The sequence below is a fragment of the Oryx dammah genome, unplaced genomic scaffold, assembly GCF_014754425.2.
Source record: "Oryx dammah isolate SB20612 unplaced genomic scaffold, SCBI_Odam_1.1 HiC_scaffold_29, whole genome shotgun sequence".
Classification (NCBI taxonomy): domain Eukaryota; kingdom Metazoa; phylum Chordata; class Mammalia; order Artiodactyla; family Bovidae; genus Oryx; species Oryx dammah.
This window is the reverse complement of record NW_024070213.1, coordinates 89,181,341-89,193,971: the sequence shown is the minus strand read 5'-3', so window position 1 is coordinate 89,193,971 and position 12,631 is coordinate 89,181,341. Positions and strand designations below refer to the sequence as shown.

At 50.6% G+C, this 12,631-nt stretch overlaps 2 protein-coding genes across 4 annotated transcripts in view; one reads left to right on the top strand and one right to left on the bottom strand.

Annotated features, from left to right (window-relative positions):
* The first annotated feature begins 3,192 nt into the window (after window positions 1-3,192).
* Window positions 3,193-4,086, top strand: TMDD1 (transmembrane and death domain 1). The gene has a single exon (XM_040233970.1). It carries the CDS (start codon window positions 3,193-3,195, stop codon window positions 4,084-4,086), a length of 894 nt encoding a protein of 297 aa, XP_040089904.1.
* Window positions 4,087-4,892: 806 nt separating this feature from the next.
* SCN8A (sodium voltage-gated channel alpha subunit 8) overlaps window positions 4,893-12,631 on the bottom strand; it is a 130,442-nt gene continuing 122,703 nt past the window's right edge. For all 3 annotated transcript variants that reach the window (XM_040234172.1, XM_040234171.1, XM_040234170.1), the window contains exon 26: window positions 4,893-11,476. In XM_040234172.1, the coding sequence (XP_040090106.1) occupies window positions 10,329-11,476 (1,148 nt within the window). In that variant the 3' untranslated portion in view covers window positions 4,893-10,328. The remainder of the gene's footprint in view (window positions 11,477-12,631) is intronic.

Genomic DNA, 12,631 nt, shown 5'->3' with positions numbered 1-12,631 from the left:
ACATGGATATATTTATCTCCTGTCTGATGACGCTCTGCAGTTCGGTCTGTCTACCTCAGAAGAGACTGTATTTTAAAAGAAAAAGTATGACACAGTATTAAAGCGATGACACGTGGTTTCCAGAGGATTTCTTGGGGGCAGCAGGATGTGGGGAGCCCTCTGGGAAATGCCTGGGCTTCCAGGCCTGCTGGTGCCACGGATGTGGCTCTGTGGGTGTGTTTGTTTCTTCAGCGAAACATGACCATTCCTGTTACTCTGGCACTGCTGAGTGCCTACCGCATAAGTGAGACCACCAGGGGGAAAAACCCCTCGATAGGGAAGGCCTGCCTGCAATTCTGAGCTCCCAGAGGCTCAGTGTTGGGGCTGACTTAACAGCCTCTGAAGCATGAGGGATGAAGAAGGGCTCGTGTGTTTGCCGAGTGAGTGAGTGGGTGAATGAATAGATGAGTGCTGAAGAGGAAGTTTCACTTAGAACCTGGCCAGCAGCCCTTGGCCAGAGCTAGGATCATCCTTGGATGGAGGGAAAGGGGACAGAGGGCAGGGTGGGGATACAGTGTGTTCTAGTCTTTCAGGCCACTTGGGATCCTTCGTCCACCACCATCTGCCAATCCCCACACTGACAAGTCAGCATAAACTGAGACACAAAAAACTGGGGAGGAACATCTTGTTAAAAAGGCTCTATGGAGATGCCCATGAGAGGTTTGGACCCACAACTGCCTGAGGACTTGAGTGTGCTCAGCAAAATGATCAAAAATGCACGGAAGGGACAGGGAAGCAGGCCCCCTGGCTTCCGCTGGCCCAGGGTTAGAGCCTATCCAGGGCTTTCAGGAGCCAAAGCCCGCCCATGGCCAGACTCTATGAAGCAGTTTCCGCTCGGAGAGAAACAACTGGTGTGCCTGGGTATGAGGGCTCCAGCACAATGACCTACGGCTCAGTGACCCCAACCCTCTCGGCCCTTGGAGGTCCAGCTGCCCCTTGCCCTCTAGTTGGTTTATTGCACACCTACTCTGTGTAGACAGCACTCAGGATACAGAGGTGGTTAAGTACAGCCTCAGTTCTGGAGAGCCCCCATTACAGGATGGGAAAAGCTCAACAATGGGTCATTTGAAAATACAGCTAGATAAAGCTGCTCAAGGAGGGACCTTATCAAAATTTTTACATTCTCACATCTGGCACAGTGTTTGGTGCACATAGGAGACCCTGAATAAATGTTGACTAAATCCTCGAATTCACTTCCAGGAAGTGTCCTGATGGAGGATGCACAGATTATTTCGAGAATGCCCAGAAAAGACCCTAACTCGTGGTGGTGGTGGTGGTGGTGGTATTGGCGCTGGGTCAGAACAACTTCCTGGATGGGTTTGGGTGGGTTCAGCTTGACAAAGCTATGGAAGCCAGAAACTGTACCATACCTGTGACTATAGTTACAAGAGCATAGAGTGAGGGCAAGAGTGAGGGGAAGGGAGAGGAACAATGGGATCGCAAGGCTGCACCAGGAGGCTCTTCCATGCCCCTGAAGAGCTGAGGCTCCTCCATGAAGCCTGTGGAGGGTAGGTGGGGAGGGGGGTTAGTCACTGGTGGACAGGGACTGATTTGCAAGTGAAGAGTTCACACACCAATTCAACAAATCTTTAACTGAACACCTGTTATGCACTAGTTGCTACGGGGACAACAGGTAGCCCTTATAGTCAAACAGGGTTGCTGCCCAGGCACAGTGGTAAAGAATCCACCTGCCAATGCAGGGGACGCAAGACAGGTGGGTTCGATCTGTGGGTCAGGACGATCCTGTGGAGGAGGAAATGTCAACCCACTCCAGTATTTCCTGGAGGATCCCATGGACAGAGAAGTCTGGTGGGCTACAGTCTATGGGGTCACAAGGAGTCAGACATGACTCAGCACACACATGCAGTCAAATGGGGGAGACAGTATGAAGACGGAGCTGTAGGGTGCTGGGGTCGCAGAGGCAAGGAGGTATGGGCCCCGCCTGTGCCTAGAGAAGACACAGGGCCAAGGGTGTGGGTGGGAGGCAAGGAGGGCATCCCAGAAAGGACTTGTCAGCTGAGGAGTGACAGGCAGAGCGGAGAGTGCAGTCCAAGATCTAAAGAAGCACCTGAGCTGAGCTTACTTGGGGAAAGGAAGCGAGTTCAGTCCCCATGTGTGGAGGCGGCATGGGGACTTGAGGATCACTTACCGTATCCAAACAGAGCATGAGGGTTTGGATGCACCTGCGGGAGGACAGGAAAGGGTAGAGTCTATACATATTCAGTAGGTAATAAGGCTTCCCATGTTGGCTAGTGGTAAAGAACCCGCCTGCCAAAGTGGACGTAAGAGACTTGGGTTCAACCCCTGGGTTGGGAAGACAACCACTCCAGTATTTTTGCTTGGAGAATACCATGGACAGAGGAGCCTGGTGGGTTACAGTCCATGGAGTTGCAAAGAGTCAGATACCATTGAAGCAACAGCAAGCAGGTAATAAGAAAACTTGGGAATTGATTGGATATAGGAAATAAGGAGAGTAAGGGGTCTAAGGTGGAGGGTGAGGGGCAGTAAATGGGAATCGAGATGTTGGAGACCTGCTAAGTTTGACAGAAATGGGCCAGCCAGGAGGCCTCCAGCGGGCATTTCAATATAAGGGCCCGGGATCCTAGCCTCCGGTCCCCATACCGATCCCTGGGGTTTTGTGAGATCCTCCCCTCTTAACTGGAGAAGGCAATGGCACCCCACTCCAGCACTCTTGCCTGGAAAATCCCATGGACAGAGGAGCCTGGTAGGCTGCAGTCCATGTGGTCGCTAAGAGTCGGACACGACTGAGCGACTTCACTTTCACTTTTCACTTTCATGCATTGGAGAAGGAAATGGCAGCTCATTCCACTGTTCTTGCCTGGAGAATCCCAGGGACCGGGGAGCCTGATGGGCTGCCGTCTATAGGGTGGCACAGAGTCGGACACGACTGAAGCGACTTAGCAGCAGCAGCAGCCCCTCTTAACTCCTGTTTCTGGGTGTTAGGAGATCCTCCTCCTACAAGTTGTGTTGGAGGACCCCCTTCTCATCCCTGGATGCTTCCCCCGCCCCTAGTCCCTGGATGTGGAAACCTCGTTCCTGCCACCCGTCCCTGGATGTTGGCGCCCCTCCCCCACCGGCGGGCATTCGGAGCTCCTCCCCCCACTGTCGATGGATCGCAGTCACCGCCCGGCGATGGCGGCACGGGCTCCGGCGGGGGCCCTGGCGCTGGCGTTCTGGGGCTGGGCTTTGGCTCCGGCGGGGGCCGTGGACGCCATGGGCCCTCACGCGGCGGTCCGCCTGGCACAGCTGCTAACCCCGGAGGAGTGCGGCCACTTCCAATCGCTGCTGAAGGCGCCAGAGCCGGACGTCGAGGCTGAACTGGCCAGGCTTTCGGAGGACCAGCTGGCTCAGCCCGAGCCTGTGCCCACGTCGGCGATGCCAGGCCAACGCCGGCGGAGGCGCGAGGCAGCGGGGAAGCCGGCGGCAGAGCCTGCCGACGTGTCCGACGGCTGCCGGGAGGGGCTGGCGGCCTGGCTGGCTGCCGAGGCCCAGTCCTTGTCGTGGGACCGCGTGGCCCGCGCCCTGCGGCGCAGCGGCCGCCCAGATGTGGCCCGGGAGCTGGGCAAGAACCTCCACCAGCAGGCAACGCTACAGCTGCGCAAGTTCGGGCAGCGCTACATGCCCACAGCCGACGCCCCCGCTGCCCCCGCCCCGGCCCTGCGTTCCCGCCGCTCCTCGGTTCCCGAGCCCGACTGGGACGAGCTGGAGCTGATCGTGGAGCGACTGCCCCAGGGGCCGTATCAGCGGAGCCCCTCCGGCTGGGCCGGGCCACTGGCTCTGGGCTTCCTCACCGGCTTCGGGGGGGCGCTGGGCGTCGGGGCGCTGCTCATCCTACTCATTCCGTGGATCACCGGCGGCGATGGCGACTGGGTGCGGCTGGGCAGCCCCCGGCCGCCCACCCCGCCCCTGCTTCGGTCAGCCAGGGCTCCTGGCTGTGGGGAAGCGGAACCACTCTTGACTGCAGAGCCGCTGGCGTCCCCGGCGGCCTGGGCTGCAGGCGGGGCCCATACCTCCTTGCCTCTGTGACCCCAGCTGTGCAATGGGAGCACAGACCTGGTGGCGCTTTTGACATATAAAAGTTACAAAATACGTGAAGGTGGGAACGATCAGTTTATCAGTTGGTTGGAAATGACTGCATAGCCAGTGGGGCTGCCAGTGGAAGAGGAGGGGCTCAGGTGCCAGTCTGCCGGCTAGGGTAGGGGAGGCAGGCCCTCCCAATTCGTGTCAGCTTTAGTTCCTTCATCTTGCACTTACTCTTCCACTAAGAGCTACCATTGAGCACTGTGTGCCAGGCCCTAGGCTAAGCAGTTACATAATTTGTTACCCTCTTGAGAAACCCAAGAAGGAAGATATTATCTACACTACACATAAGGAAACTGGTCACAACTAGTTAGTGGCATAGTCAGGTGTTTGAATGCAGAGCTCCTTTGAACCAAAAGTTTGAGCGCAGAGGGAATGATCTGTGAGCAGCAATGGAGCTTGGGAAAAAGGAGGACACAATGAAATGCAGAGCTTCAGTTTACTCTGAGGCCCTGCTGGAGCTGCGCCCACTTCCAGGGGTTCCTGTCCCCAAGCTGCTTTCTCCACTCAGGCAAGGCCTCCTGAAGCTCTCCCTGGAGTCCCAAACTCTCCCGACCCACCTGAGTGGGTGGGGTACTGCAAGCCCCACTGAGGGAGCTGAGCCTGGGTGAGCCCCCACACCGACTTCACTCAGACTGTGCTCCCACCACGGGGAAGGACAGCAGATGCCCTGGGGTCCTGCTGGGTGGGCATCCCTGGGCCGAGGGGCTCTGGTGCGAGAGTAATGACAGAATGACAGGCCAGTCCAAGAGGAGAGTTGAAAACAAGATTGACGTAACCCTTTATTGCAAATTCTAAAGTAAAAAGATGTACAGTACAAAGTAAAATTGAAATTTCAGACTATAAACTTCCAATCCACTTATACATTCTCATTTCTCAAGCATTTCTGCCATTTCCGCATAAACGGAACAGGGAACAAGTCGAGTGGGTGAGGGAAGGAGATACAGCAAGGGTGAAAGAATTGTGTCTAGAACAATCACAAACCCCAGAAGCAAGTGAAAGGAAAGACATTTTCTCGACCTGCTGTCCTGGTGATGAGAAGCGGGGGTGGTTGGAGCAGTGCAGTTTAAAATGGCTCTCAGAATAGCAGCATTTATGGTACCATTTCATCTTCCGCAAGTCCAAATAAATACTTTGCCCTTCCCTAGTGCCTTTGCCTCTGTATCTCAAAAAACACTTTACAAAACATTTAGTTAAAGCCTCACAACACCCCTGTGAGGTAGGTCAGTATTATTATCCCCATTTTACAGATGGGGAAACTGAGGCACAGAGAGGTTAAGTGACTTGCCCAAGGCCACACAGCGAGTCAGTGGTCGAGCTAGGGATGGAACACAGGAGTTCTGTCCCTTTTCTGGAACCACTGGACCACGCTCCCCTTTACCTATATACATTCTTCATACACACACACACCACACGTGCACACCTGCCCACCCCACCCCACTTAGCCTCTATGTACAGCAAACAGCAGTGGGGGGCAGGGGCAGGGGGTGCCTCAGGAGCATTTTGACAGGAAATCTTGGTGCTCTTGGAAGGGGAATCCAAGAAAGCACAATGCTGAGCCACAGCCCAGATGGCAAACTTGGGCCCCTCCCCACCCAGACTCCCTCTTCTCTCCTGATGTCCCCCCTGGCTGGCTAGCTGCAGCCAATTCTTTAGGGGGTGGGGGTACCTGAAAATGAACGAAGCTTTTTGCAAAACTTTGGGCAACATCTGAGAAAAGAAAGAGGCATCATTACAGAAGATGCCCAGGACTCAGTCACTAAGTCACAACCGTGGCCATCTAACCTCCACAGCAGGCCTGGAGGCTGGGGGCCGAGAGGGGAGGATGGGGACTGACCTACCAGCCATCTCTCTCCAGAGCGGAGCTCCTGGAGCGGACTAGAGTGGGCACTTCAAAATCCTCCTGAGTGTTCCTGGACTGGGAGACGTGGCCTAGAGAGGGGTGTCCCCAAAGCGGGGCGGGGTGGTGCCAATGAGACCAGCCAAGTCTGCTGGTTTGTGGGTGGGGGAGATGGAGGGCAGGGCCCAGCAGTAGCTAGCGGAGTGGAGGCTGTTGGGCATTGTGCTCGCCCGAGCTGTGGGGCTTTGGAATGGTTTTCTTCTTAAAGTACTGGTGAAAAAGGCAGGAGTAAAGCCAGCCTAGCTGGGTTGGCTGGCATCATCTCTGGGGGCTCTGCCGGGGGCGGGGGGCCGGTGAGGAACAGGTATCATGGGGCTGGAAGCAGTGGCCCAGCAGGGGAGGAATGCCACACACAGTGGGTGGGTGGGGACCTGGGGAGATCAGGACTTTGCTTTTCTCTCCAATCTTGGCTTTTTAGCCAGAACTTAGTGAGAAATCCTCATTTCTCTCCCTTTCGTTCCCCTCCTTTCCCCAAATGTGCTAAAGTCCCACTTCCCAGGTATAAAAAATATTGGGAGAGTCAAGCAACAAACGCACACCAAGACAGGCTTCCCTTGTACAGTAAAAAGGGTTGTTTTTATTTTGTTTCCTTTTGGCTTATAGAAGTGATGTACTTTTCATCACGTCTTGGTTAGAGCAGTGCTGGCCTCCATGCATTCACTAATACACTAGTCTTTACTATTGGTCTTTTACAAGCTTAGGTTGGTTGCAGCAAAAAAATGAGAGAACTCTGGGCATTGCTGTTCCAGGGGCTTTGACTGGGAGTTTCTGTTAATCTCTCCTCAGTCAACTTCTGATGCCAAGAGTGGCTCATTCAGAGGGGTGGGTGCAAGGCAGCCGACTTGGGAAGTGCCTCCTGCTCTCACCCTCGGCTTTAAATGACGGAGTCCCCTCATCCTAAGCAACGAGGAGCTTAAAGAAAAGAAGAGGGGAAAGTGTTTTTCACACACAAACCAGCAACCATGTCAGCTGCTGCTCGGTGGCTTTGGCTCTGCGTTTTAAATTAACAGCATCACACATGTCTTTTTGCTTTTTGTCCTTTTTTTAAAGGTGGATTCTGGAGTATAAATACTGCACCAAGGACCTGGCTACAAAAAATAAATATTTATATCGTATTTATATATCTATATATATATGTGCAGTGATACTGTGGCTGCTTCTGCTTTTTGATTGGCTTCGTTAGTATTTGGCAAAGCGTTGCCACTTATCCACCGGGTGAAGACGTGCGAGAACGCCTTCACTGACTCTTTCAGTTCAATGCCTGTTAACTGCGGGTGTAAACTGCTGGTGATGGTGTCACTTACTACCAAAGAAGTGTGGAGCAGGGCGGGTGAGGGTGAGAGTGTGTGAACGAGTGGGTGGGTGGAGGGCCATCAGGTGAGGAGAAAGAAGGTGGGAACAGTTTTTAGAAACAAACAAACAAAAAAAGTGAAACTTCAAATAGAGTGGAGGTGGCTTCTTCCCTATGAAGCTGGCTGATGGGTGTCAGATACCAAGGCCTGTGTGTGTCACTGAGGAGATAGCCTGCTGGGTGGGGGGACCAGGGCCTGGGGGAAGGAAAAAAGGTCAGAGCTCAAAAAATCTCATTAATATGCTCTAGTAGCTTAATGACATCACTAGCACGAGCACTTGGAGGACAGAGCGGGATCTTATAGCTCTGTGGCCCATCTCAAGACCTAAGAACAAGAACAATTATGAAGTTTAGCCAAATCTTGCATAGAAGTGGTTAGAATTTATTGCACATCGGAACAAAAATATATATATTTTGTTGTTGTTTTGGAAAAGACCATTAGCGATAAAAAATTTTTTGTCTGTCTGTCTGGTTTGGGGATGTACACTGGCTGACAGCATCTAAATTCTAAGAAGAAAGAAAAGTATAAAAAATAAAAAGAAACATGACAATGCATCAGCCAGAAGCCATTTCCTCTTTAGCAAGTTAGTCCTTTGTATTTACAAAAAGGCATGCCGACAAAATAAAAGGGTATATTACAGTATTTATAATTCTCTTCAAAAGAATGACCACACGTCAGCTTCTGTTTTGTGCTGTTTACGATATAGCCTGTACATGGTCCTATACATTCATCCTAGCAGTTAGCAGGGTCACTGAAGGAAATGCCTTTCCAACCTGGAATCGGGCGTAGTACAAAAAGTTCTACTGATGATGTCGCAGAAGCAGGCTTCTGAGAACTGGGCAGAGTTTCTAGTGGTCCAGCAAGATAGAAAGCTCTGCTTACTGACTGGCTGTGGTTTGTTCTATGCAAAACTAGTCAGGTGGACTGTGAAATTACATCCAAAGTGCTCCTACTGCAAGGCCGATTGGTGTGTCTGACTATGGTTTTTTTTTTTTTCCCCTCTACCGTATGGTTCAGGAAGAATTCATTTTGATTTGGTTTGCATGCTGAAGTCTCTCCTCATTCTTTGAATCGACTTCCTGACACATTCACCTGCAGCATCTTAGCTCTGAAATCTAGTCATCGGATGAGAAACCCCTGGACTAAGAACTCTCTTCCCGGAAGTGGGAGACAGAACAGAAGCTGTGACGCTCCCCGCCAAAGCCACCCTCCAATGACAGCGTGCAGGTCGCTAAGCAGATGGCGAAACTGACTGAAAGGGAATGTGCTGGGGGAAGCTGGAAGTTCTTAAGGATTCATATTAAATCGCTTTCTCATGAGAACCAGTGCAATAAAGAAATCAAGTGGGCTGGGTTCAGAGGTGGCTCCATCTCTCCTGAGGTCCCACCAGTGACCATCTATTCTAATAAGAAATGAAAGAAACCACAGCCATAGCTCAGGGCTGCTGCCCACACCCACCTCTGTGGGTAAAGGAAGCCCTGCATGGTGCAAGAACGTGACGCAGGCAAGAGGGACTGTGCAGCGACTGAGCTTGTGACAACCGCTCCATGGAAGAGAGAGGCCCGTTCGGAGTATCTAAACCCCTCTCCATGTGGACCCCAGCCCGGAGAAAGCCACAATGCAGAAGGACATGATACTGCTGAAGTGAGCACCCCTTTACCCCCAACGAAAGGTGGTTTTAAGTTCCCCAAATGACCTTCTAGAGATAACATGCTACTCTGAATAGCACTTTTATCTCTACCCCCAAAAAGTGTCAGTTCTCCAGTATGAAGGCTAAACAATCATCATAAATATTGCAAGATATAAATGAAAAAAAATTTTTTGATTTTTTGTTTTTAGCCCTAAGATTTGGTTTTACAGTGACATTAATACAAGCTATTCGAGATCAAAGTTTCCCCACGTACGGGACACAGAGCAGCATTAAAGAGTTCATCTTTCAAAATGTGCAACAATGGCTGTATGTTAGAGATGTCTGTTAAACATATACACACAACGGATCCATCTGCTTGTTGGACTGGGTTTGTTTTTTTTTTGTTGTTGGTGGTGGTGGTCAATTGGTTGGTTATGTTTCCCTACCCAGAAGGTGTACAAAAGACTTCTAAGAATTCAGAAAGAATTGCAGCGGGCATGGAATGCTTACCATTTTTTCTCCAAATACAGTGAACGGTGCAGGGCTGGGTCCTGTCCAAAGGCTGACCCAGTGCAGGGGACAGGGTTAGTAGTGTCCTGTGGTGTATGGTTCTCATGCATGACTCCTGATCACAGCATGCCATCATGCAAATCATTTCTACGCATTGAACGAACACAATGTTTGGAATCGGCCTGAGCAAGTCCTCCTCAGCCTGAAGAAACCTGATTGTTTTCCCCCACCCATCTCCAAACCACGTGAAGCCCATGTGGAGAAGATGCGGCTTTATGTCAAAGAAACTGACAAGTAAATGACATGGGCTAAATGTGAGTGTGTGTGATTTTTCTTTTTGCTGCTTAGCTTAACTAATGTAAGAATGCAAATAGAGTTTGCATGAACAAACAAACTTTTAAAGTGATGCTTTCTGCTTCTGAGAATCAACAAAATGAAAAACAAACAAAAAAAATCCATCTGGCTGCAACGGAAATACACTGGTCCCGGCAGCCTCACCTCTGTTTTATGTATCCTGTTAGTTTTGTCCTAAGTTGCATTGACTGATGTGGAACATGCAGTAACCACCTGCCCAAGCATTAGAAAATCTGTGAGTCCAGGGAGCAGGGTCCTTTGCCCTTGGCAGGTCACTGCTCAAGATGCAACCATGGTACGTGGTAAGCAGACTACGTTTGGTATAGATCTTCGGGATAAAGTGTCTCCACAGCTGTTCTGCATTGATAATATTCAGGAAGTTTGTAAACAATCTTTCACTTGCAAGTTTTAAGTCTGTACAATGTTGAATTTTTGCTTTCCTCTAACACTTGGATTCTCTGACCTCTTTTTGTCTTTTGGCTCTTTCCCTTCGTCCTTCCTCCGCCCGTTGCTGTTTCTCCTTCTCGGGTTTAGTCACACTGTCATAGGAGGGGAGGGAGGCTGTGGATGGGGTGCTCTCTTTTTTCTCCCGGTGTGTGCCTCCATTCTCCAGCTTATTGGAAGTTGTCTTTTTGCAGATGAAGCCCCTCCTGGCTAAATGTCCCCGGTAGGCGCGCTGCAGGACCACTGCTGATACCTCTTCCTGCTTGCGCCGCAGCGTGGTCGTGATTGGCTCATAAGACACTTTGGAAGGATTGGACGCCACGAACCTCTCCTCCATCTGTTGCCGAAGGATGTCCAACTCCCCGCTATCTCCCAGGACCCGCTTGGTGAAGGCAAAAAGGATGTCCAAGCAGTGGATGCGATCCCCGCTGACCATTGGCAGATCCATGGCGATGAGCTCAATGGTGTTGGGCTTGGGCACGCGAAGAGGATGCTCCAGGGCATCTGCGAAGTCTGCCAGCTTACAGTACTCGATGAACTGGGTGGCGTCGGGGTCAAACTTCTCCCAGATCTCATAGAAGGTCTCAAAGTCGTCCTCGCTCAGAGGGTCTGCGCTTTCCTCTGTGGCTACGCTGAAGTTTTCCAAGATGATGGCAATGTACATGTTCACCACAATCAGGAAGGAGATGATGATGTAGCTCACAAAGAAGAAGATGCCCACTGAAGGGTTCCCGCAGTCTCCTTTAAAGCCACTCCCTGGGTGCTCCTTATCCAAATTGCAGTCAGGGGGCCGGTTTAGGATGGGCAGCAGGAGGCCATCCCAACCAGCCGACGTGGTGATCTGAAAGAGGCAGATCATGCTGTTGCCGAAGGTCTCAAAGTTGAACATGTCATCAATGCCAGCCTCGTGCTTCACGTATGCAAAATTAGACATCCCAAAGATGGAGAAGATGAACATGACCAGGAAGAGCAGGAGGCCGATGTTGAACAGAGCAGGCAAGGACATCATTAAGGCAAAGAGCAGGGTACGAATTCCCTTGGCGCCTTTGATCAGACGCAGGATGCGCCCAATACGGGCCAATCGGATGACTCGGAAGAGGGTCGGGGAGACAAAGTATTTCTCAATGATATCAGCCAGGAACATTCCTAAGAAGGGGAACGGGAGATATGTTACTGAGATTGGAGATGCCCCTTCTCTTTACTTATGTCACCTGGCACTATGGAACCCTTAACTTCAAAGGACTTTATAGAGTGAGTGCCTTACCAGTCAATCTGAACTCTCATAATAAAAAAATTTTCTCAAAAGAAAGTCACATGTTTCAAACATATAGAAAAGCAGAGAAAACAACAGAGACCATGTCTGCTTCCACTCATCACCCCCAGAAGCCACCACTATCCTGCAGACGGTATGCATTGTCTCAGTGTCTTCATAATTTTGCTATGTGTGAAATATATAGGTAGCACCCTACAAGGTTTAAGGAATTATACCATATCTATCTTTCTAGATCTCTAATTTGCCTTAATTTTTTTTTTCTTCTAGATCTCTAATTTGCTTTTGAAACCTAACATTATGTTTGTGAGATTGATCTTTGGTGTTAAATTTGTTTCTTTTTTTTTTTTTTTCCGGATTTGTCTGTGCATGACTTCCTGAGATGTTATGGATTCTTCTCCAAAATGCTGTCAAATCGCCACATTCACAAACAGTGGATGAGAAGTCCTGGCTCCATCCTGTGGTTGCAAAATCTTAGTCTGCTAAGGTCACCAATTCTCAGGGCATTTTCTTCCTAGCTCTGGAAAGACATTTTTGGTTTCTCATGGCCCCATGGCCCTACACCACCAAACTAGCCTGCAAACTGAAGGGACTTCTCAGGAGTGGTTTTTAATTCACAGCTTCTAGATTCTGTGTTCAAAGGCATAAATCAGAAACCAGTATCAGCAGATAAAAATGTCAAGGCATTAATAGGATACGAAAGTAGGGGGTGAAACACACATATCAAAGGGCCTGTTTCTGTTCACATTCCTCCAGGGGTCCACCTCCACCAGACCACTTGCCTTTGAAACTACGGAGTGAAAGTGGGAGGGTCATGGAAGGAAGGGGCAATGAAATGGCCGGGAAATGACAACTGAAGGGTGCAGTCACGCCACATGCTCTTCCTTCATGTCCTCTCCTGCTGCGGGCCCCCCACCAGCAAGGGTGAGCTTCAGCCCACAAGAGACTGCATTTAAATAAAGAAACATTCCCCCAGTCCTGGGGACTCATAAACACTGGGGCGGTGAGCTGCAGAAGACTTAGTTGAAGGT

Excerpts from the sequence above, each read along its gene's own strand:
- TMDD1 (XM_040233970.1), top strand. The coding sequence starts at position 3,193 with ATGGCGGCACGGGCTCCGGCGGGGGCCCTGGCGCTGGCGTTCTGGGGC.